Source organism: Oreochromis niloticus, linkage group LG22, assembly GCF_001858045.2.
Source record: "Oreochromis niloticus isolate F11D_XX linkage group LG22, O_niloticus_UMD_NMBU, whole genome shotgun sequence".
In the NCBI taxonomy this organism is placed as follows: Eukaryota; Metazoa; Chordata; class Actinopteri; order Cichliformes; family Cichlidae; genus Oreochromis; species Oreochromis niloticus.
This window is the reverse complement of record NC_031985.2, coordinates 23,924,907-23,947,010: the sequence shown is the minus strand read 5'-3', so window position 1 is coordinate 23,947,010 and position 22,104 is coordinate 23,924,907. Positions and strand designations below refer to the sequence as shown.

Sequence of the window (22,104 nt, the reverse complement as noted above, 5' to 3'; positions counted from 1 at the left end):
AGATGCACTAAATTAAGACAGAGCTGGTCCTGTTCATAGAAGAGAGTGACCCAATGGAGCAGGACACACAGGAGAGCAGGATAATAACTTGGAAACAGATGGAATTGCAAAATTAACCTGGAAATCACAAACTATGGAGTTTTGTCTAGACTATTGTGGATCTGACCCGTCTGGTGTGCCAGTAGCTCATCCAGAGGGTTTAGATCCAGAATAGTTGCAAGAGACAGTCAAAGAGGCTACTGAAGCCTGAGGAGACTGGGTATATTCTTGTTATGCTGTTGAGACTGTTCTGACTTTGGGCTTTTGATAAAGTACTGTTTGGCTGACAGTTCCTTTAGGTATTTTAGGACTTTTACTGTATATTTTATTGTAAAGATATAATACTTTAACTGCTACTCTGCTCTGGGTTCACCTTGGTTGCAATTCCTCTTTTCAGTTGCTCTCTACCCGACTGAAATAGGCCTTTCTCTTTTATCTAATAAAAGTTAAAAGATGTTTGACCTTCACGCTTTCATGTTTGTTTAGATATTGCAGAATCACAGAAAGAAAGGACATTACCCAATTTCCTTCGGAGTCAACCTTCAGGATAAATAAAGTTTTACTGAATTGAATTGAAATTTATATTGACTATTCTTGTGCAAAACTAAGTTAACTTCATGCTAAAATAAACATATAATAATAATAATAGATGTGGGAATAAAAACCTTAACAGAAAATGTGTTATTTTTCCCTCGTTGCATTATGCATCCAGCAGGTGGCTCCAACTATTAACTTCATATAGGTTATTTTTTTTTAACTGTTAAAGATTCCTGCAAATTATATTTATGTCGAGGAGTACAGAAGTGTTGTGTTTTGTTCATTCCCACCACTGCAGATGTGTAACTTCTTAATGTCTGTTTTATGTACAGGAGACAAGAGGTGGTGGCTGACGCTGTGTGGATTTGTTTGTGAAATGAAAACTATTAAATATTGCCTTTTGAGGAATATGCAACATTCAAAGAGAGGATGAATGCTACTTGGTGCAATGTTTGTACTGTAAAGATTAAGTAACAGATGAATAAAGACATTTGTTTTGGTTTATTTTATAAGAGATAAAACAAATGTGTAACAGCTGAAGGTTGGAGCAGCTCTTAACCATAACACTGAACTTTATTTTCCTGATCCCTCCAAACTTTATTCATTGTCCAGGTGGTACATTCGTCCATACAGGCAGGCAGTGACCAGGCCACCCTTCGTGTTTGAATGTTTCATGGTCAGTCTCCCGTCTGCAGCTTTCTCCAGACTCTCTGGCTGCTCCAGGAACATTCGGCTTGTCAGAATGGATGGGTACACGTATTTGGTGTCAAAGTTCCCCTCCAACAGGAAGTCCATTTTAGACTCTGCTTCTTCCACTTCCTGTCCACAAGAGCTCCGATCCAACCCTGCACAACGGACTACGGCACAAACCTGTAGATATTTAACATGTGGCAAATAAAAGTAGTGAGTTGTCAGTTTTAACCTTTTTAGAAATATTCATATTCATGTGATTCTTGCCTGCAGTGCGTAACGTCCGTTGACGGTGTGTGTTCCTGCAAATGCGCCGAAAGCATAGAGCTCTTTATGGTCTTGCAGTAACCACCTGTACTGCAGGCGGCAGCAGAAAGTGCCGTTGCACACTTTAATGTCGCCTTGTGTCTCATTTAAGAGGACAAATGTAAATGTGTCATACATCATAGAGGAGATGAAGGTGGGGTAGGAGGGAGGAGGAGGGTCATCACAGCTATCTTGGTAGCAGTATCCAGAGTCTGTAGCCACTGATATTGTTGACTCCCCACCACCAGCCTCCACCTCTTTGGCTGCACTTTGTTTTACCTCAAGTGGCTCCAAAACTGGCACTCTGGCCACCAGCAGCCTGCCCTCCTCTGGGTCTCCTTTCCTGGCGTGGTGGTAGGTGGCAGAAAAAGGGGTGTAGATGCCACTTCCTGTCATGATGAGCCTGTCATTACGAATGTTGACAGCTAGTAGGGTGACGTTGGCACCCAGACTGAATGCCTGCTGAAACTGGATTGAATCCAGCAGGGGGAGCTGGTTCATCCAGGCTGTTGGAAAGATCAACTGACGCACACCCTAAAAAAAGGCATAAAGAAGAAATGTTGAATTTCAGAGATTTTCAAATGTTAGGTATATACTCTGAGTGCGTATGTGATTATATTTTATACCCTCTGCACTAGGAGCACTGTAGGATCATGAAACAGGATGTCGAAGCAGATGAAGAGGCCAAACTTCCCAGCAAAAGGAGTGTCAAATGTTATGATTTCAGGTTCTGGAGGTGTGTCACAGGAGGCCTCAAAGTATAGGTTGTGTTTGTGGTAGCGTGCCACCAGAAGGCCATCTGACCTGTATGAAAGAAGACACTTTAAACAAATGACAGTGCAAATTGTATTCAATAGAGTTGTAATAATTACTATACTTGGTAGTTCTTGTAGTAGTTTCTTTTGTAGCTATTGAAACAAGAAGTGTTAACTTTGACTCCAGGAAATGTTTGGTGCTTTTGGCACTAGGGTCAATCATTTTTGTGGGAATTGTGGAGAACTGGTCTTTTTTTAGGCACAAACACATGCACTCCATCTGTGGAGAGGAGGCCATAGAAAAGAACTGTTTATTTGTCTGCGCCCTTTATTTTCATTCTAAGAGTTAACATGTACCTGAAAGCCACATTTGTGTTGAACTGCCAGTGCCCATCAGGAGGACAGGTGGAGGTGGGGCTGGTCTTCAGGGGACAGGGTTGCAGGTCGGGCATGTTGGCCACCAGGTAGAGGTTGTTACGACGAGCCATACAGCTCAATCTCTGGAGAACCTTTGAGTCACAAACATAATCAAATATGATGAGATTCAGACACAGTGACATGTTGTGAGAGTAGGGCATGTTACATCCAACAGAGTAGATGGGCCAGCTCCCCTGGGGCCCTGAAGATAAGAGTGCCCAGTCAAAGACTATCAAAGGTGCTCTTCCTATACTTTAAACTGGATTCTTATATTCAGAGTATTACAGTAAAGTGGACAAATTATTAGTTCCACTATATGTTTAAGTCAGCAGTCTATCTTGTAAACTTAAGTCTAACTTTACTTTTCCTGTATACGTTTTTTTTTTAGGGCAGCACGGTGGCATGGTGGTTAGCACTGTTGCCTCAAAAAAAGTCCTGAGTTCCACCATCAGGCCGGGGTCTTTCTGTGTGGAGTTTGCATGTTTTCCCCGTGTTTGCGTGGGTTTTCTCTGGGTACTCCGGTTTCCTCGCACAGTCCAGCGACATGCAGTTCGTGGGGTTGGGTTAACTGGAAACCCAAAATTGCCCATAGGTGTGAGTGCGAATGGTTGTCTGTGTCTATGTGTTAGCCCTGTGACAGACTGGCAACCTGTCCCTGCCTCTCGCCCTAAGACAGCTGGGATAAGCTCCAGCCCCCCTGTGACCCTGAAAAGGATAAGTGGAAAAGAATGGATCGATGGATGTTTTCTTTAGCTTTTACCACTACAAACATTGACTCAGTAGTCCATGGTGCTGATCAAGAAAAAAAACCATCACAGCAGTGAGCCTGTGGTGCTTGCCATCACCAAGATCGAAATATATGACTGTGAACCTCAGTGTTGTTGTGTCTTTCTGGCTTCATGCATGGATTCCAGCTCTCCTCCTGAGGGTCAGGAATGGTTTCCAGGTAGCTAGTGATGGATAATCGAGTGAAGTTAAATCCATGAATACCATCTTCTGGAAACACCAGGATCTGGGCACCCTGAGAGAGACGACAGTGAGAGAGAGGAAGATTCAGTAATCTGTTGCAGTGAAAGTAAACACCTTTATACAGGGGAAGAATCAGTGGTTGTTTATTTAGAGACGTAATGCTGATACAATATAAAGAATTTCTTGTTTTAAGTGGTACTAAAGGGTGGACAGCTTTTATAAAAAGTCTGTTAAAAATTGACTATGACAGAGCACAGTTTGACAGTTTAAAAAAAAAACGGAAAAATGTGACAAGGTTAAAAGAGGTTGGCACTGTAAGGCTTCTGAATACTGTTCGTCTTCACTTTCTTCTGCAGTCGACTTAATTTAATTCGTTCGTTAATTTGAAGGACATGCTAACAGAATTATGTAAAGGTCAATGAGTAATACTGTTTTAAATGTGTGCATACCTGCTGGGCTGCACGGGCTGCCTGCTCCTCGTAGATATCCAGGTTTTTCTGCATGTGCTGCAGAGCATCGTGGCGGGACACGGGCACGCGCGGGTGCGGGTTCAGGATTACTTTGTGCTCATAAACAGCGGCAACATACGACGAGTCTGGAGTGGAGTCAGTTACACCGACAACAGACGCCAAATAAACACTGACAACAGCTATAACGAACAACATCGTTTCTCCACCGTCAGGCATGACACCTATGTGCTAACACAGACCATAAATAAGCGGTCAGAAGTCCTCCACGAGGCATGATGACTCAGATGATAATTTTCTAGTTAAAAAGTGATAAGAAGCTCCTCGTGCCAAGCAGTGTTATTTCCCCACAAACAGCCCCTGTTAAGCTGCGGTTTATCTCGTAACCTCTTTTTTTCCCTTTTTTTTTTTCAAATAACTTTATTGGCATGTAACCGGACAGAAAAACGTTAAAGAAATATTAAACATTTATGTAACATGTAACTTTAAGACTAAAGTACAATTAAAATATCAATGATATTAAATAACAAAATTTTTAGTACCGAAAAAGAAAAGTTCATCTATGAAATAGATAACTATAGCGGTTTAAATAACCAAGTAACCATCCAATAATAATAAATATTACATATATTAATCGTTTACTTTTAGAATATGGAAATGTTTGAAATGTATGCTTAGATCGGTTTGTTTATATGTAAAAATTGTAACTTTCTTTTGCGGGGATGGGGTTTCCTTTTATAAATTTAAAGTGTGGCTAAAATAATAATAATAAACATTTACATTTTAACTGAATTCATTTGGACTATTGAATATTTACCACAACAGATATATGTTTATTTGAGTCCAGTTTTTTTAAAAAAATTTTATTTTACAAAACATGATTTCATTAGAAAAAAAGACATAAACATGCAGCTTTTATTTTGAAACTATCACAGCGGAAACGTTAGGATATAACCGATAAATTCAGCCAGTGAAAGGAGCAGTTATGTTAAAGTTTAGACCAAACTTATGATAATTCTTCTTCTTAGTTCTTAAATTAAAACATCTTATTACTCATTTTATTATCAGACTCATTTAATATCAGGTAATTTATTGTAGCACAAAAATGACAGTTTGGTACGGAATGCTCTGCCAGCAGCCGTAAATCATTACAGAGGGTGGTGAAAGCAGCAGACCACATAACTGGCATGAGGCTTCCTACCATTCAGGACATTTCTCTTCAACGGTGCCTCCGGAACGCACACAGCGTCATCAAGGACCACAGCCACCCACCACGTCAGCTGTTCTCCTTGTTACCATCTGGCAGACGTTACAGGAGTCTGTCTGCTCGGACTACAAGACTCCAAAAAAAACCCCCAGCTTTCTTTTTTTTTTTTTTTTTTTTACCATCAAGCCGTTCGGCACCTGAACTACAACACTTGAACACACACACACACACACACACACACACAACACACTTCACAGGATGCCCACAGAAGCTGTCCTACAGTTTCACAAGTACATACTGCTCTCTGCACTGGTCACTCCATTTAAACATAAAAACCCTTACTCCATGCAATACTGTACTAACTGCTACTCCAAAATCCTTGTACTGCTCAGTTTGCATTGCTGCTGACTCCTGCTGTTAGGTTTTGTATTGTGATTGTCATTTATGCTTAGAAATATCTACCCATATATGCTTAGAGGTGTATAATCGATTGTGTAGTGATAGGATGTGTGATCTTTAGTAGGCTGTAAAAGGCTTTGTGTGCATTCCAGAGCTCTCTGACTTTCACACCCACATTTTAGGAGCATGGGAGAGGTCGTACCTTGTCTTATTGTTTTATGGTAGGATAAACTTGTTGTAGTCTAAGTGCCTTTTGTTTAGATGAACTGCTGGACTTCCAGGCCAGCAGGTTTAGGGAAGTCATATATGGGGTCATGCTTTGACCCCCCCACCCACACACACACACACACAGGGTATTCTTTGTTCACATGCATACGGGAGAGCAGACGAGAGCAACTGGGGTCAAGCGAAGGAACGGCGTTTGTTCGGTTCTCTCCCGTGCACGTAAAACATAGAGAACTTGCCTACTCGTGTCTTGCTTGCTGTGTAATTAAATTGTCTTCAACGTTCCAGCGAATAGGTTCAAGCTACAAACCTATCACCTGCCACTTTATCCCATGTGCAATATCCCATTTGCCCCCCCCCCAGTACATGTCAACGGTCACATTTCTATTTAAGATTCCTTTACTTATTTATACAAGTGTTTGAATATATCTATCTACCTATCTATCTATCTATCTATCTATCTATCTATATATATATATATAGTCTGTTAACGTATGTAATATTTAGTCTTTTAATATTTGTAATTTTTTTTTACTGTACTATACTGCTGAGTGACTTGTCTTCTACTCATCAAACACATTTCATTGCAATGTTGATCCTGTGCTAACTTACATATGACAAATAAAAACTGAAACTGTAAAAGGTGAAACTACAGATAAATAATCAAACAATGACTTACCCGCTCAAGTTTCTGTCAGTAAATCTGCATGCACAGTACCTGCATATCAGAGCCCTGCTACTGGGATAGGTAAATGAAAGTAATTGTGCTTTCCTGTGCTTTTTGAATATCAAAATATTTGTTAAAAAATACCTAATGGGGTAAATAATCCACGTGTTGCCATCTGCACAAACAGAATAATATTTTGTTAAGTGCAAAGCGTTCGTCATAATGTTAGTTCAAAAGGATTGAGCAAGATGTAAAAAGCTAATCTGTAACTTCTTAAATGAGTGGTGATATTAAAAAGGCCATTTCACAACAGCCATTTGCCCTTATCCCAGAGGGGTAAACACAGGTATAACTTACCAGTGACAAAATTATTATCCTGTTTTGTTTTTTTTTTTTAGAAAAGAAACAAGCAAATAAATCACACTGTGTGTGGTGGTGTTGTTAGATCAGCAGGTGTTCAGGAAGATTAAAGGGAACTCATTCAGCCCACAAACGCAGATCATTTGGGTTCACATGTACAGTGGGGTTGTTTTTAGCCTTTCATGTCCCAGATATTAAGTTACAAGTATTTTCAATTCAGGTTTTGTATTTTCATAACTTTTGGAATCTGAGCATGTCAGCTTCATATTGACTGTGGAACATTTATGTATCACTTTGAATGTCCGAAAATATACGTAGTATAAGGATATTCATATGCTAGTCCAAGCAGTCTTACGGATGTCCATATTTCTGTAGAACATCAGTTCTGCTTGTACTCCCTGCTGCTCCAATTCTGTGAAGAATAGAATAGAGTCAGTTATATTTCCTCCAGGTACATAAACCAAAGAAGATGCACAAATATAATAAGTAGGGATGGGTATCGAAAACCGGTTCTTGTTGAGAACCGGTTCCCACTGTTTCAATTCCTTGGAATTGTTTGCCATTTTTGCAAACGATTCCCTTATCGATTCCAGTCGCCCCGAATGACGTCACCATGTTGCGGAGCGTCATTTACAAAGTTTGGTTATACTTTACAGAACGGATGACAACAGGGCAACTTGCAATACTTGCAAAGTAGATATTTCATTTAAAGGAGGAAACACTACGAATATGCAAAAGCATTTGCTCACAAAACACGCGATGACCTTAAATGAATGTCGTGTTTTTAATTCCGCTCCGGACTCGTGAATCTCAACCCAGCAGCAGCGGTAACGTTTGCACGTCCTCTCCCGTTAATGCGGCAGGTAAATAATCAACTAACAGTGCATATTATGTCAGCGCGATCTGCCTTATTACAAAACCTGCCATTACTGTGTGCTGCATTTAGGTGACCATGATGAGAGAGACAGACAGAGTTTGGCTGGCAGTTCTCGCTGCAGTCTACCGGTAGCGTCTCCTTTCAGGCCAGGATAGACGAATGTCACCGAGCAGTGACTAAGTTTGTGGTCAAAGGCTTGCACCCATTTGCCCCGATTTTCGGTAAGTGAATGTGTTTAATTGTAGGCAGGGACGTTACTGGATATTCTTGTGTAATTGCTACAGAATAATATATGCCTTTTGAGGAATATGCAACATTCAAACAGGGGAAACTTGGTGCAATGTTTGTACTGTAAAGATTAAGTAACAGATGAATAAAGACATTTGTTTTGGTTTATTTTATAAGAGATAAAACAAATGCGTAACAGCTGAAGGTTGGAGCAGCTCTTAACCATAACACTGAACTTTATTTTTCTGATCCCTCCAAACTTTATTCATTGTCCAGGTGGTACATTCGTCCATACAGGCAGGCAGTGACTAAACCACTTTTCATATTTGAATGTTTCATGGTCACTCTCATGTCTGCAGCTTTCTCCAGACTCTCTGGCTGCTCCAGGAACATTCGGCTTGTCAGAATGGATGGGTACACGTATTTGGTGTCAAAGTTCCCCTCCAACAGGAAGTCCATTTTAGACTCTGCTTCTTCCACTTCCTGTCCACAAGAGCTCTGATCCAACCCTCCACAACGGACTATGGCACAAACCTGTAGATATTTAACATGTGACAAATAAAAGTAGTGAGTTGTCAGTTTTACCCTTTTTTGAAATATTTCAGTCAGTTTCTAAAAGTTTATAAATATTACAAATTCTTTCATTCCTACCTGCAGTGCATAACGTCCATCAACGGTGTGCAGTCCTGCAAATGCACCGAGTGCATAGAGCTCTTTATGGTCTTGCAGTAACCACCTGTACTGCAGGTGGCAGCAGAAAGTGCCGTTGCACACTTTAACGTCGCCTTGTGTCACGTTTAAGAGGACAAATGTAAATGTGTCATACATCATAGAGGAGATGAAGGTGGGGTGAGAGGGATGGACCGAATGAGGAGAGTGATCATCACAGCTGTCTTGATGACAGCGTCCAGAATCTGTAGCCACTGATGATGCAGACTCACCACCACCAGCCTCCACCTCTTTGGCTGCACTTTGTTTTACCTCCAGTGGCTCCAAAACTGGCACTCTGGCCACCAGCAGCCTGCCCTCCTCTGGGTCTCCTTTCCAGGCATGGTGGTAGGTGGCAGAAAAAGGGGTGTAGATACCACTTCCTTTCATGATGAGCCTGTCATTACGAAGGTTTGCAGCTAGTAGAGTGACATTGGCACCCAGACTGAATGCACTGTGAAACTGAACTGAATCCAGCAGGGGGAGCGTATTCATCCATGCTGTTGGAAAGATCAACTGACGCACACCCTTAAAAAGGCACAAAGAAGAAACGATGGATATCAAAGTCAATTCCAGCAATGTTGGATATATATTCTGTGTGCGTATGTGATTATATTTTATACCATCTCCACCAGCACCACTGCAGGATCATGAAAGAGGATGTCAAAGCAGATGAAGAGGCCAAACTTCCCAGCAAAAGGTGTATCGAATGTTATGACTTCAACTTCTGGAGGTGTGTCAAAGGATTGCTCAAAGAAAAGGTTTTGTTTGTGGTAGCGTGCAATTAGAAGGCCGTCTGACCTGTATGAAAGAGGATATTTTAAACAGGTCAGATTAATAGGTAGCCAGCGCTGCCAGTACACATTTCACTATTGCCATCCATCCTTACATTTTCTACCACGTATCTGAGATGCGGACACCTCAACTCGCTCTTTTCTATGTGGAGAAGCAACAGTTCCTTCTCAAATGAAAAAGCACCTCACCCTATTTCTAATAGACAGCCCAGGCACCCTTCAAAGGAAACTCATTTCCACTGCTTTCATCTGCGACCAGCATCCAAACCTCGTGACAGTAGGTGAGGGTAGGAATGTAGACTGACTGGTACATCAACAACTTCACTTTTATGCTCTGGTTTCTCATCATCACAACAGATCAGTACAGCATTCACACTGACATCGATGGTGCCCTAATCCATCTATCTCCCGCTCCACGCAGTCAAGTACTGAGGTGGAAACATTATGCTTTGGGGCTGTTTTTCTAGATTTTTACTCTTATGTAAAATGTTGTTTCTGGATTTTTGGTTGATATTCTGTCTCTTTTCATAAAAAAACTATCATAAAGTTAGAGACTGTTCATTTAATTGGATGTTAGCAAACTTACTAATTCAGGAGGAGATTAAATAACTGTTTTCACCACGCTATTATTCACCATTCAGTGTATTTGGTATTTCTTGAAGTAGCTTCTCCAGTAGCTACTACTAGAGCCATGTTTTTGGTGGAAATGTGAGGAACTAGTCTTTTTTAGGCATTTACACTGCATCTGTGGAAAGAAGGTCTTTATTTGTCCACCCCTTTTATTTTCATTTTAAGGGTTAACATGTACCTGAAAGCCACATTTGTGTTGAACTGCCAGCGCCCATCAGGAGGACAGGTGGAGGTGGGGCTGGTTTTCAGGGGACAGGGTTGCAGGTCGGGCATGTTGGCCACCAGGTAGAGGTTGTTACGACGAGCCATACAGCTCAATCTCTGGAGAACCTTTGAGTCACAAACATAATCAAATATGATGAGATTCAGACACAGTGACATGTTGTGAGAGTAGAGTTTTCTTGCCATCACAAAATCTAAATATATGATTGTGAACCTCAGTGTTGTTGTGTCTTTCTGGCTCCGTGCACGGATTCCAGCTCTCCTCCTGAGGGTTGGGAATGGTTTCCAGGTAACCAGCAATAGATGATCGAGTGAAGTTAAATCCATGAATACCATCTTCTGGAAACACCAGGATCTGGGCACCCTGAGAGTGAAACGAAGATGACAGAGTAGAGTCAAGGACAGATATGTCATGAACTGGCTGTGTGGAGGCAGATGAGGACCCAAATGCAAAACTCACAGAGACAAAAAGCTGAACTCAAAATCACTGCTTTATTGCAGGTTTCACAAAGAAACAGAACTAAACTGGGAATGCTAACTGAGGACCGAGGGCACACAGGAAGGCACACAGGTTCGGGGAGGAGACATTGAGGACACGACACTGAACTGAGGGAGACATGCACATAAATACACAGAGGGTTAACGAGGGAAGTGGGAGCACACGGGGAACACAGCTGACACAGATAATCATAACAAGACACGGCAGGAGTAAACATAACACAGACGGGAGACTGTCAAAGTAAAACAGGAAGTACACAGAGGTGCAGACAAGAGGAGAGGGAGAGCACAGGCATAGCGGGCTGGGGAAACATGGAATAAAACACAAGGAGGGGAAACGGGGGTTCACAGATACAGAGGGGCACACAGAGGGTAACCAAATAAGGAACATCTTAACTGAACCACCTAGGAACCAATGCATAAATAAAGAGCAAAATACAAAACACACAAAAACTAAGAATGCTGGGCCAACATGGCCCAGGACCATGACAGATAAGGACTTATTTATCTGTTACAATGCCATGTCAGTGGCTGTTTACTGAAGAAAATAATGATTATTTTTGACCATCTGATTTAAAATGAAGCATTCAGTGTTATTTATGAATCAAAAATTGATACTTAAAGGGAAACACTTGTCATAGGAGCTCAGATTTTATTAATGTAAAGTGGCATCACAGACTGCACTGAAGCAGTTCAGTAAAAAGCTCAACGGTTCGAGGGAAAAAAAAGTGGACAAGTGATCAAAGTGTTTGGTAGTATATGGCGTTTGAATACTGTTTGTCTTAACAGCCTCCATTTTGTTAATTTTTGTAGAGAACTGGGGCAAAAGTACAATTTTTCATAAAATTTCCATTTAAAATGATTTTTTAAAATTGAAGTTAAATAAAAAAAAAACTAAAATACTTTTTCAGAGTAGTCTGTGATTTATGAAGGAAAATGCAAAAAATAAGCAAAAAATTCTATCAAGTACTTTAATAGAATTTAAAATAAATGTAATGCTTTTGAATAGTTTTTTTTTCTTCTGCAGTCAGCTTAATTTAATCCACTATTGTTCATTAGAAAGACAATAATTGGAAGGATATACTACATTGAATTATGAAGAAGTACAAATTAATGAGTCATGCTGCTTTGCAACTAAAGACTTAAAACACATTTTAGTGTGTGCATACCTGCTGGGCTGCACGGGCTGCCTGCTCCTCGTAGATATCCAGGTTCTTCTTCATGTGCTGCAGAGCATCGTGGCGGGACACGGGTGTGTGGGGGTCCGGGTTCAGGATTATTTTGTGCTCGTACACAGCGGCAACATACGATGAGTCCACAGCGACTGCTGACACCACATAAATACTGGCAAAAACTGTAATGACCAACAACATCTTTTCTCTCATTTCCTTCATATGAGCCATTACAGCTGTGCACAAGCTCAGACCGTAAATAACAACTGAGAGGTCAGACCATGAGGGATGTCCGTGAATCTTGCTGAGTCATTTAAATTTTCTAGTTGAAAAGTGACAAAAAGCTCCTGTTGCAAAATAGTGGGGTTTTCCCCAAACAGATCCTTTTAAATCATGGAGTACCAAGATTGTCAAAATGAAATAAATAACTATTCAGTAATGAATTTTAATTAAAATGTGATTAAAAAAAATTAAACACATAATTTACATGTACTTTAAGAAGAGGGAGGAACAAGGGATGATTTATCAGAGTAGAGGAAGAGGAAGGTGCGCATAGTTTGACTACAGCTTATGAAAAAGGTGAAGAAGACTACAAGGTTGTGTCACAGAAGAGAGTAGTTAGGCAGCACTGAATGGTCTGTAGGATGGCTTTAGATATAAAGAAGAGAAAGTACAGGAAAGTATTCTAAGGAAGAATGTCAAGAAAGAAAAAGTGGGATAGTCAGGGAGATGAGGAAAGTAGACGGGACCACTGGGATGCCAGGTGTACAGCAAAGAGAGGTGGCAAAGAAAAGTGCTTACAGTATGTCAGGCTGGGCAGGAGAAAAGGACTTCTGTCGATCGCCTCAGCACAGATCAAGCTGGAAAGGATGTGCAGCAGGTTGGTTAAGGATAGAGAATGAAAAAGTAGCTCTAAAGTACACAATGAAGCCAAGCTTATGTCGCCAAGTAAGCTGATGTCTCACAGTGAACTCTCATTTAGAAGATTAGACTCCTGAGTGTAGTTGTCAAACAGGAACTAGCAAGTAACAAACTGTGTATTCAGTTCTGAAATGACTCCAGACCACATCAGTGGTTTTTAAGTAAATGGCAAATGGCCTGTATTTGTATAGCACTTTACTTAGTCCCTAAGGACCCCAAAATGACCCCAAAGCACTTTACACTACATTCAGTCATCCACCCATATTCACACGCTGGTGATGGCAAGCTACATTGTAGCCACAGCCGCCCTGGAGCACACTGACAGAGGCGAGGCTGCCGGACACTGGCGCCACCGGGCCCTCTGACCACCACCAGTAGGCAAAGGGTGAAGTGTCTTGCCCAAGGACACAACGACCGAGACTTCTGATTACAAGACGAACTGCTAACTCTTGAGCCACGATCGCCCCGGCATTAGTCCTGCCCCCTGAATGTGATGGTTGACGATGACAGAAAAATAAAAATAATGCACTGCACGGGAAACATAACATAACAAATTAAACAGCGAAATAATAAAATATGTATTTTTAATTGATGTTTCAATCAATCAATCAATACTTGATGTTTTAATCAAGTATTTATTAATTAAAAAAATTAACTGATGACACATTTAATTCATTATTTAATAATGTTATTTTGGCACTCTTGATCCTCTTTTTTTTCCAAAGAACTTTATTCAGAATATTGCCATAAAACAGGTCAGAATTTTCTATCTTGTTAATTATTTGTAAAAAGTTAATGTAAATGGCAGTATGTTGTAGTTGAATTTCAAGCATACAAACCAATAATGTATAATAATAATAATAATAATAATACTAATGATAATGATAATAATAATAATAATAATAATAATAATGATAATAATAATAATATGGGAATTCTTTTTATAAATATGCCTAGATAGATGTGTTTAAATGAAAAATAAAATGACAACATTTATAAAAGAATTTCCTTTTGTAAATGTGTAGTGTGGCTATAATAATGAGACAGTTGTGTAACTGTCAAAATACATGTAAATGTAGACAGTAAGGGCTCATTCGGCCGACTAATTTGGTAAATAATCATCGTCTACGCAAACAGGAACATTTAATAAAATGCACGGCTCTTATAATATATTTTTCTTTTAACAAAAGGCATTTTAAACACAGGTGTGATAAATTATTGATAAGTGTATCAGACAAACCAGTGAACCAGTTTATCTCAGTGGAGCAGAGGATTGATAAACGTTAATAAGTGACTTTGTGTTTACACTGCAAGGACACATTCAAACAGCTGCTGTGACAAAGGCCAATCAGCAGCTTTAAAACAAGACAACAAGGGTCCAGTCTCAGTGTCCACACTAAAAAACATCACCTGTTTGTGTAGCAGGATTGCGTAAGTGTGAGGGATCATGAGAGCAGAATGGTCCCATGACAGAATTTCATGATATATTATGTGACATTAATTTGAAAAAAGCTTTGTTGTATTTCTTACTGTTGTGTTATGAGACTATTTATTTGCCATGTTTACATCTGAGCCATGGAGTTTCAGGGACTGACTGTCTGATTTGGAAGGTTTTTTTGCATTTTTGCTTGATGGTGCTAACGAGAGAACTATTCCTGAAAGAAATTACAAGACAGCTTGTACAAGAGTATCAGGCGCATTGAAGAATAAAGGTGGTCATGCTAATTAGTGGCTTTCAAACCCTGCAGAATTGCTTTATATACTGTATTTCAAACTGCAGAGAAGGACCATATTAGTAATACTTGGCATGAACACTGGTAACTGGAATGGGCTGGCTCTTAGTATATCACTCACCACCATATCTCCAACTACAAGCACAAAGCTTCATGATACTTTGCCCCTCTGAGGGCCTGACCACAACTCCTACAGAAAGCAAGAGCAGCTGTCCTGAAGTGAATGAGTCAGTTTCAGACCAGGGGCAGTTTTAACACTTTTAACATTTTCCTTCATAACTCACAGGTCCATGAAAATACACTAGTCATCTTTTGACTAAAAACTACACAAATATGTGTACGACTACTAATTAGGGGTGCAACAATACATGTATCGATATTGAACCGTTCGATACAGTGCTTTCGGTTCGGTACGCATATGTATCGAACAATACAAAATTTTTAATTTATTTTATCAACTTGTCTTCTGATGATGCTGTCTGTGTTGAGAGCTCAGTGGATCTGCGTTCGACTACTCCACCTAGGCTGCACTGTCGAGCGCAGATCCACTGAGTGCAGCGCAAGCTAGCAAGACAGAAGTTAAACTGGTTGCAACATGGCAACTATGGAACGCCAGGACTGCCATAATGAATTAATTAAATACACCATTAAATAATTAATTAAATGTGGCAATAATTAATTAAAATCGGAAATAATTAATTACATAAATATTTACGACACATGTAATTAATTAATTATTGACACATTTAATTAATTATTTAATGGTGTATTTAATTAATTCATTATGGCAGTCCTGGCGTTCCATAGTGGCAACTGCCTCAACGCTACCCGAAATTGAACCTCCCCCACCCTCATTCAGATCTGGCGTTTGGAACTATTTTGGTTTACATGTGAAGTATGACCCTGATGGTAAGCGCGTCATAGACAAAAGTAAAACAGTTTGTTGGATGTGCCACGCAATGCTCAATTACATTTGTGGGAACTAGTGCGTTAGCGCAGTTAGCTCATTAACGTGTTGACACTGTCCAGCCCCACGCACGGGGCGATCCGCGGTAACTCATTAGTGGAGATTTGCCGCGTTATGGTGTTAACGTCATTTTAACAAGATTAACGCTGACAGAACTAGTGGGAATACAACGAATATGACTGCACATTTACGCTGACATCATCCTAGTGCAAAGACAAGTGAAAGCAGACAAAAACAACAAGCACGCATGCTACAAACTTTAGCCGAGTCATTTAGACCAGCGGTCCCCAACCTTTTTTGCGCCACGGACCGGTTTATGCCCGACAATATTTTCACGGACCGGCCTTTAAGGTGTCGCGGATAAATACAACAAAATAAAACTAGTGCCGGTACCGAAAAAAAGATTTATTCATAACACACGTGAAAAGACCCAGGAAAACCGAGTTAACGATAAAAACGATAACAAAATAACGCTGAAAACCGATAAAAACCCTGAAAACCATACATTTCACACCTGAGTCTCAACTCTCGCGGCCCGGTACCAAACGACTCACGGACCGGTACCGGTCCAAGGCCCGGGGGTTGGGGACCGCTGATTTAGACAGCCGTTAGCACATGATTCTTCTTATGGGGACCTGATATGTTTAATATGCTGCTGAGAATATACCCAAGAAGAAGGGTATAGCTTTTATTTTGGAAAGAGCCATTTCTCTGTAATAAACTCTCTTTTCCAAAGATGAGTGATTTCTCGATCTGATAGATTTATTTTTTTTTATCATTTTGTTGTTTCAGCAACATTAAATTTAAAAACTGTACTTTTGAGTTAAAATATATATTTATAATGTTAATAAGGCATGAACATTTTTTTGTATCGAAAAAATATCGAACCGTGACACCAAAGTATCGAACCGAACTGTGAATTTTGTGTATCGTTGCACCCCTACTACTAATATGTTTCCACTAGTAAGGACAAAACAACAAAATCTATTTTAATGCACAGAATCAAATAGTATCCGTAAAACCAATCGTATTAACCATCTGTATCTTAACACGAAGCAGTCTTCTTTGTGACCACATTACTGTAGTTGTGTCTAATAATGTAACTTTAAAAGATGTTCAGCCTATAAATTTTAGATGTCGGGTATTGTAAGGTGTGGGTCTCATTTACTAAATGGAGTGTAATAGAGTGTTAGCGCAATCCTGAAATGGTGCTCATAGTTGTGGTTAATTTTATGGGTGATTCACTAAAGTTAGGTTTTTTTTTATTAACACAGGCAAAGTCAGGTCATTTTAAAATAAAGTGCAAAAAAACTGATTTTTGGGGGAAATTAAATAAAAATGCACAATTAGCATTAAGTTGCATGACACAAACACTGTTAAATCAATATGAATGATTCATTTGAATATTCTCTTCCTTATATTTTGTGCCTTAAGAAAGGAACACCCAGAAGAGATCAAGTAACAGATGACTAAAGACATTTGTTTTCCTTTAGCTGGGACAGACTCCAGCCTACCCCGATAAGCACAAGTGGAAGGATAGATGGAGAACACAGAGCAGCTCTTAACCATAACACTGAACTTTATTTTCCTGATCCCTCCAAACTTTATTCATTGTCCAGGTGGTACATTCGTCCATACAGGCTGGCGGTGACCAGGCCAACCTTCATGTTTGAATGTTTCATGGTCACTCTCATGTCTGCAGCTTTCTCCAGACTCTCTGGCTGCTCCAGGAACATTCGGCTTGTCAGAATGGATGGGTACACGTATTTGGTGTCAAAGTTCCCCTCCAACAGGAAGTCCATTTTAGACTCTGCTTCTTCCACTTCCTGTCCACAAGAGCTCTGATCCAACCCTGCACAACGGACTACCGCACAAACCTGTAGATATTTGACATTTGGCAAATAAAAGTGAGCAGGGTCCTGGTCAGTTTCTAAAATTTTAAAAATACTACAAATTCTTTTATTCCTACCTGCAGTGCATAACGTCCATCAACGGTGTGCAGTCCTGCAAATGCGCCGAGAGCATAGAGCTCTTTATGGTCTTGCAGTAACCACCTGTACTGCAGGTGGCAGCAGAAAGTGCCGTTGCACACTTTAACGTCGCCTTTTGTCGCGTTTAAGAGGACAAATGTAAACGGGTCGTGGAACATGAAGGAGATGAAGGTGGGGTGAGAGGGATGGACCGAATCAGGAGAGTGATCATCACAGCTGTCTTGATGGCAGTGTCCAGAGTCTGTAGCCACTGATGATGCAAACTCACCACCACCAGCCTCCACCTCTATGGGTGCACTTTGTTTTACCTCAAGTGGCTCCAAAACTGGCACTCTGGCCACCAGCAGCCTGCCCTCCTCTGGGTCTCCTTTCCAGGCATGGTGGTAGGTGGCAGAAAAAGGGGTATAGATGCCGCTTCCTTTCATAATGCGTTGATCATTCCGAATGTTGGCAGCTAGTAGAGTGACATTGGCACCCAGACTGAATGCACTGTGAAACTGAACTGAATCCAGCAGGGGGAGCGTATTCATCCATGCTGTTGGAAAGATCAACTGACGCACACCCTTAAAAAGGCACAAAGAAGAAACGATGGCTATCAAAGTCAATTCCAGCAATGTTGGATATATATTCTGTGTGCGTATGTGATTATATTTTATACCATCTCCACCAGCACCACTGCAGGATCATGAAAGAGGATGTCAAAGCAGATGAAGAGGCCAAACTTCCCAGCAAAAGGTGTATCGAATGTTATGACTTCAACTTCTGGAGGTGTGTCAAAGGATTGCTCAAAGAAAAGGTTTTGTTTGTGGTAGCGTGCAATCAGGAGGCCGTCTGACCTGTATGAAAGAGGATATTTTAAACAGGTCACTAACAGCTCTTTTTCACTGATGCAGTCAGTTCAGGATATATTACTGAATGATATTTATGTCATAACAAAAGCGTGAGGAAAAACATAATCCGAGCAAATAATTTTGGGCACAATGAAATTCCTCGCGCATAAATTCGACAACTGTGCGCGTGGAACTCTGCAGCTGCACACACAAAGAAGCCATCACACACATGAGTGTCTGCTCTGCATGCGCTGCTGCTGTTTCAATCAAAGGCAGGGAGCTCTCTGCGCTCGGAGAGAAATCCTGTTCGTGCGAATCAACTCACTTTTAACTTTGTTTGAAGGCGGAGCCCAAAGGAGGACGGCCTCCTAATGAGATTAGTCACTTTGATCGACACTTCAGGCTGCTGCGTTAAACTGAGTTACACTGTGGCAGCAACAGAAACGCTGTTTTAAGCCATATTTGTTTACAATTTGAAAAGTAAAGTTTGCCGAACTAATTATGAGCTGTTATCGTTGCTGTGCAGCAGTGGAAATACTGAAAACTGTCACTGGATTACTTTAATGTTGAAGAAATATTTTAAACCAGAAAATTCTGGTTCCAAATCACCATAATGAGAAGCCCACGTCATTCCTAAGAAAAAGGTAAAATTGTTTCTTAGTCAATTGAGTAAACTTAGTTTGTAAAATGTGAACTAGATTAAAATTGTAGGGAGAAGATTGTAGACCTGCACAAGGCTGGAATGAGCTTGGTGAGAAGGTGACAACTGTTAGTGTTATCTACTAATTGAAAGATTGTAGATCTGCTCTACCTCCTAAACCACAGCCACCCGGTATCGATGTCTACCCCTGGGACCACTGTCAGCAAGAACACCATTGGTAACACACTACGGCAGAAAGTAGCATAGTACCCAGGAAAGCATATGTACAGGTCTGTCTTAAGTTTGCCGGTGAATATCTAATTGACTCACAGAACGTTTAGGAGAAAATGCTGTGGTCATGTAAAACCAAAATCAGCCCGCTGTGCTTGGAGGAATAGAAATGTTGACTCTAAACCAAAGAACACAATCGCCACAGTCAAGCACAGAGGTGGAAACATCATGCTTTGGGGCTGTTTTTCTGGGTACAGGACAACTTCACTGCACTGAGGGGACAATGAACAGGGTCATGCACTGTAAAACCTTGGACGATAACCTTCCTTCAGCAAGAACATTGAAGATGGGTCGTGGATGGGTTGTCCTGACATGACAATGACCCAAAACACACAACCAAGGCAACAAAGGAGTGGCTAAAGAAGAAGCAAATTAACGTCAGGGAGTGACCTAGCCAGTCTCCAGACCTCAGTCCTATAGAAAATCTGAGGAGGGAGCTGAAACTGCAGGTTGCAAACCAGCAGCCAAGAAACCTAAAAGATTTCAAAGGTTTCTGTATAGAGGAGTAGGCCAACCCCCCCTCCTGAAATCTGCGAACTTGGTAACCAACTACAACAAATGTTGTACCACTGTGCTTGCCAAAAAGGGTTTCTTTGCCAATCATAAAGTCATGTTTTGCTTGGGGATCAAATATTTAGTTAACTTAATGCCATGAAAATCAATTTATTACTAAATATTTTTTCTGGATTTTTGGTTGATAGTCTGTCTCTTTCCATTCATTTGATTGGATATGACCAAAATTACACATTCAGCAGTGGATCAAATAATTATTTCCACCACTGTAGTTGTTGTATTCAGTGTAGCTGGTATTTCTTGCAGTAGCTTCTCCAGTAGCTACTGACAAGAGAAGTTTCAACTCTGACTCTGTGGTGTTTTTGAAACTAGTGCCAACATTTTTTTGATGGAAATGTGAAGAACTGCTCTTTTATTTAGGCACAGGCACTGCATCTGTGGACAAGAAGTCATAGAAAAGTAAACCTTTTATTTGTCCATTCTCTTGATTTCCATATTAAGAGTTAACATGTACCTGAAAGCCACATTTGTGTTGAACTGCCAGCGCCCATCAGGAGGACAGGTGGAGGTGGGGCTGGTCTTCAGGGGACAGGGTTGCAGGTCGGGCATGTTGGCCACCAGGTAGAGGTTGTTACGACGAGCCATGCAGCTCAATCTCTGGAGAACCTTTGAGTCACAAACATAATCAAATATGATGAGATTCAGACACAGTGACATGTTGTGAGAGTAGGGCATGTTACATCCAACAGAGTAGATGGGCCAGCTCCCCTGGGACCCTGAAGATAAGAGTGCCCAGTCAAAGACTATCAGAGTTTTCTTGCCATCACAAAATCTAAATATATGATTGTGAACCTCAGTGTTGTTGTGTCTTTCTGGCTCCGTGCACGGATTCCAGCTCTCCTCCTGAGGGTTGGGAATGGTTTCCAGGTAGGCAGCGATAGATGACCGAGTGAAGTTAAATCCATGAATACCATCTTCTGGAAACACCAGGATCTGGGCACCCTGAGAGTGAAACGAAGATGACAGAGAGAGATGAGGTCTGTTACAGTAACTTTTGAGTTACTTATTTCTACTTGATCAAACGTCACACTGAATTTAGGAACATAAAATGATCTGTGTGATTATCTTCATCAGCTTTTCTCTCTGGATGTCTTTTTCTTTTGCATTCTTTCCTGGGGCATAGTTGCCTGTCTCTCTCTACGTTTGATTCCATCTCTCTCCCTCAGGTATTCTCTGGTGAACTTTTTACAGCACTGTTGAAGTCAGAATTTTACATAAACACATTTACATACAAACATTTTACATGCATGTATGTACACACACACAAACATATATATAGGTGTGTGTATACACACACATATACGTATAGTTTGCAAAATAGTCTGCTCCCATGCGTTATGCCAGGACTACACCTCTGGTAGTGACAGTAAACTTCTTACAGGGTGAAGCATTAATAGCTGTGGAACATAATGCCCATATTTATGAGCGACCAACAGATATAAAGTGATACTAAAGGGTGGACAGTTGTCATATCAGACCATATGAACAGCAATTACCAGTTCAGTAAAAAGTCAGACATAAAGAAGCCTTACTGTAAGGCTTTTGAATCATGTTTGTCTTGATTTTCTTCCGCAGTAGCCTTAACTGTATTAATTCTTATCCATTACAAGTTCATTCATTTGAAGGACATCTCAACAGAAGTTGCTACAATTCATTGAGTAATGCTATCATGCAACTAAAAACATGAAACACAACATTTAAATGTGTGCATACCTGCTGGGCTGCCCGGGCTGCCTGCTCCTCGTAGATATCCAGGTTTTTCTGCATGTGCTGCAGAGCTTCGTGGCGGGACATGGGTGTGCGGGGGTCCGGGTTCAGAATTACTTTGTGCTCGTACACAGCGGCAACATACGATGAGTCTGCAGTGGAGATAACAGATGCCAAATAAACACTGACAACAGCTATGATGAACAACATCTTTCTTCCAGTTTCCTTCACACGAGGCATGCCGGCTGTGCGCTAACACACACCATTAAAAGAGGGCAAAAGTC

At 40.7% G+C, this 22,104-nt stretch overlaps 1 protein-coding gene and 2 long non-coding RNA genes across 8 annotated transcripts in view; 2 read left to right on the top strand and 1 right to left on the bottom strand.

The window, feature by feature from the left end:
* The window catches only part of LOC112843469 (uncharacterized), a 6,638-nt gene extending 5,291 nt beyond the window's left edge, over positions 1 to 1,347 (top strand). The window contains exon 3 of the long non-coding RNA XR_003215826.1: positions 909 to 1,347. This is a non-coding gene — a long non-coding RNA (uncharacterized LOC112843469). The remainder of the gene's footprint in view (positions 1 to 908) is intronic.
* On the bottom strand, positions 1,059 to 22,096 carry btd (biotinidase). Of its 6 annotated transcripts, XM_019350892.2 has the most exons (7): positions 21,827 to 22,075; positions 20,906 to 21,055; positions 20,568 to 20,719; positions 18,438 to 18,615; positions 17,758 to 18,342; positions 17,464 to 17,665; positions 8,286 to 8,475 (listed from the first exon to the last, which is right to left on the bottom strand). In XM_019350892.2, the coding sequence occupies exons 1-7, from the start codon at positions 22,058 to 22,060 to the stop codon at positions 8,405 to 8,407; spliced, it is 1,572 nt and encodes a 523-aa protein (XP_019206437.1). In that variant the 5' UTR covers positions 22,061 to 22,075; the 3' UTR covers positions 8,286 to 8,404. The 6 variants fall into 6 exon arrangements, with proteins under 6 accessions (XP_019206441.1, XP_019206440.1, XP_019206437.1 ...); XM_019350896.2 differs by lacking the exons at positions 8,286 to 8,475; positions 17,464 to 17,665; positions 17,758 to 18,342; ... (1 more) ...; positions 20,568 to 20,719; positions 20,906 to 21,055 and adding exons at positions 1,059 to 1,446; positions 1,534 to 2,106; positions 2,199 to 2,376; positions 2,685 to 2,836; positions 3,616 to 3,765 and having other exon boundaries at positions 21,827 to 22,096; XM_019350895.2 differs by lacking the exons at positions 8,286 to 8,475; positions 17,464 to 17,665; positions 17,758 to 18,342; ... (2 more) ...; positions 20,906 to 21,055; positions 21,827 to 22,075 and adding exons at positions 1,059 to 1,446; positions 1,534 to 2,106; positions 2,199 to 2,376; ... (1 more) ...; positions 3,616 to 3,765; positions 4,163 to 4,577.
* On the top strand, positions 9,480 to 19,239 carry LOC112843470 (uncharacterized). Its single transcript, XR_003215827.1, has 2 exons — positions 9,480 to 9,679; positions 18,643 to 19,239. It is a non-coding gene; the product is annotated as an uncharacterized LOC112843470 (long non-coding RNA).
* Positions 22,097 to 22,104: the final 8 nt, after the last annotated feature.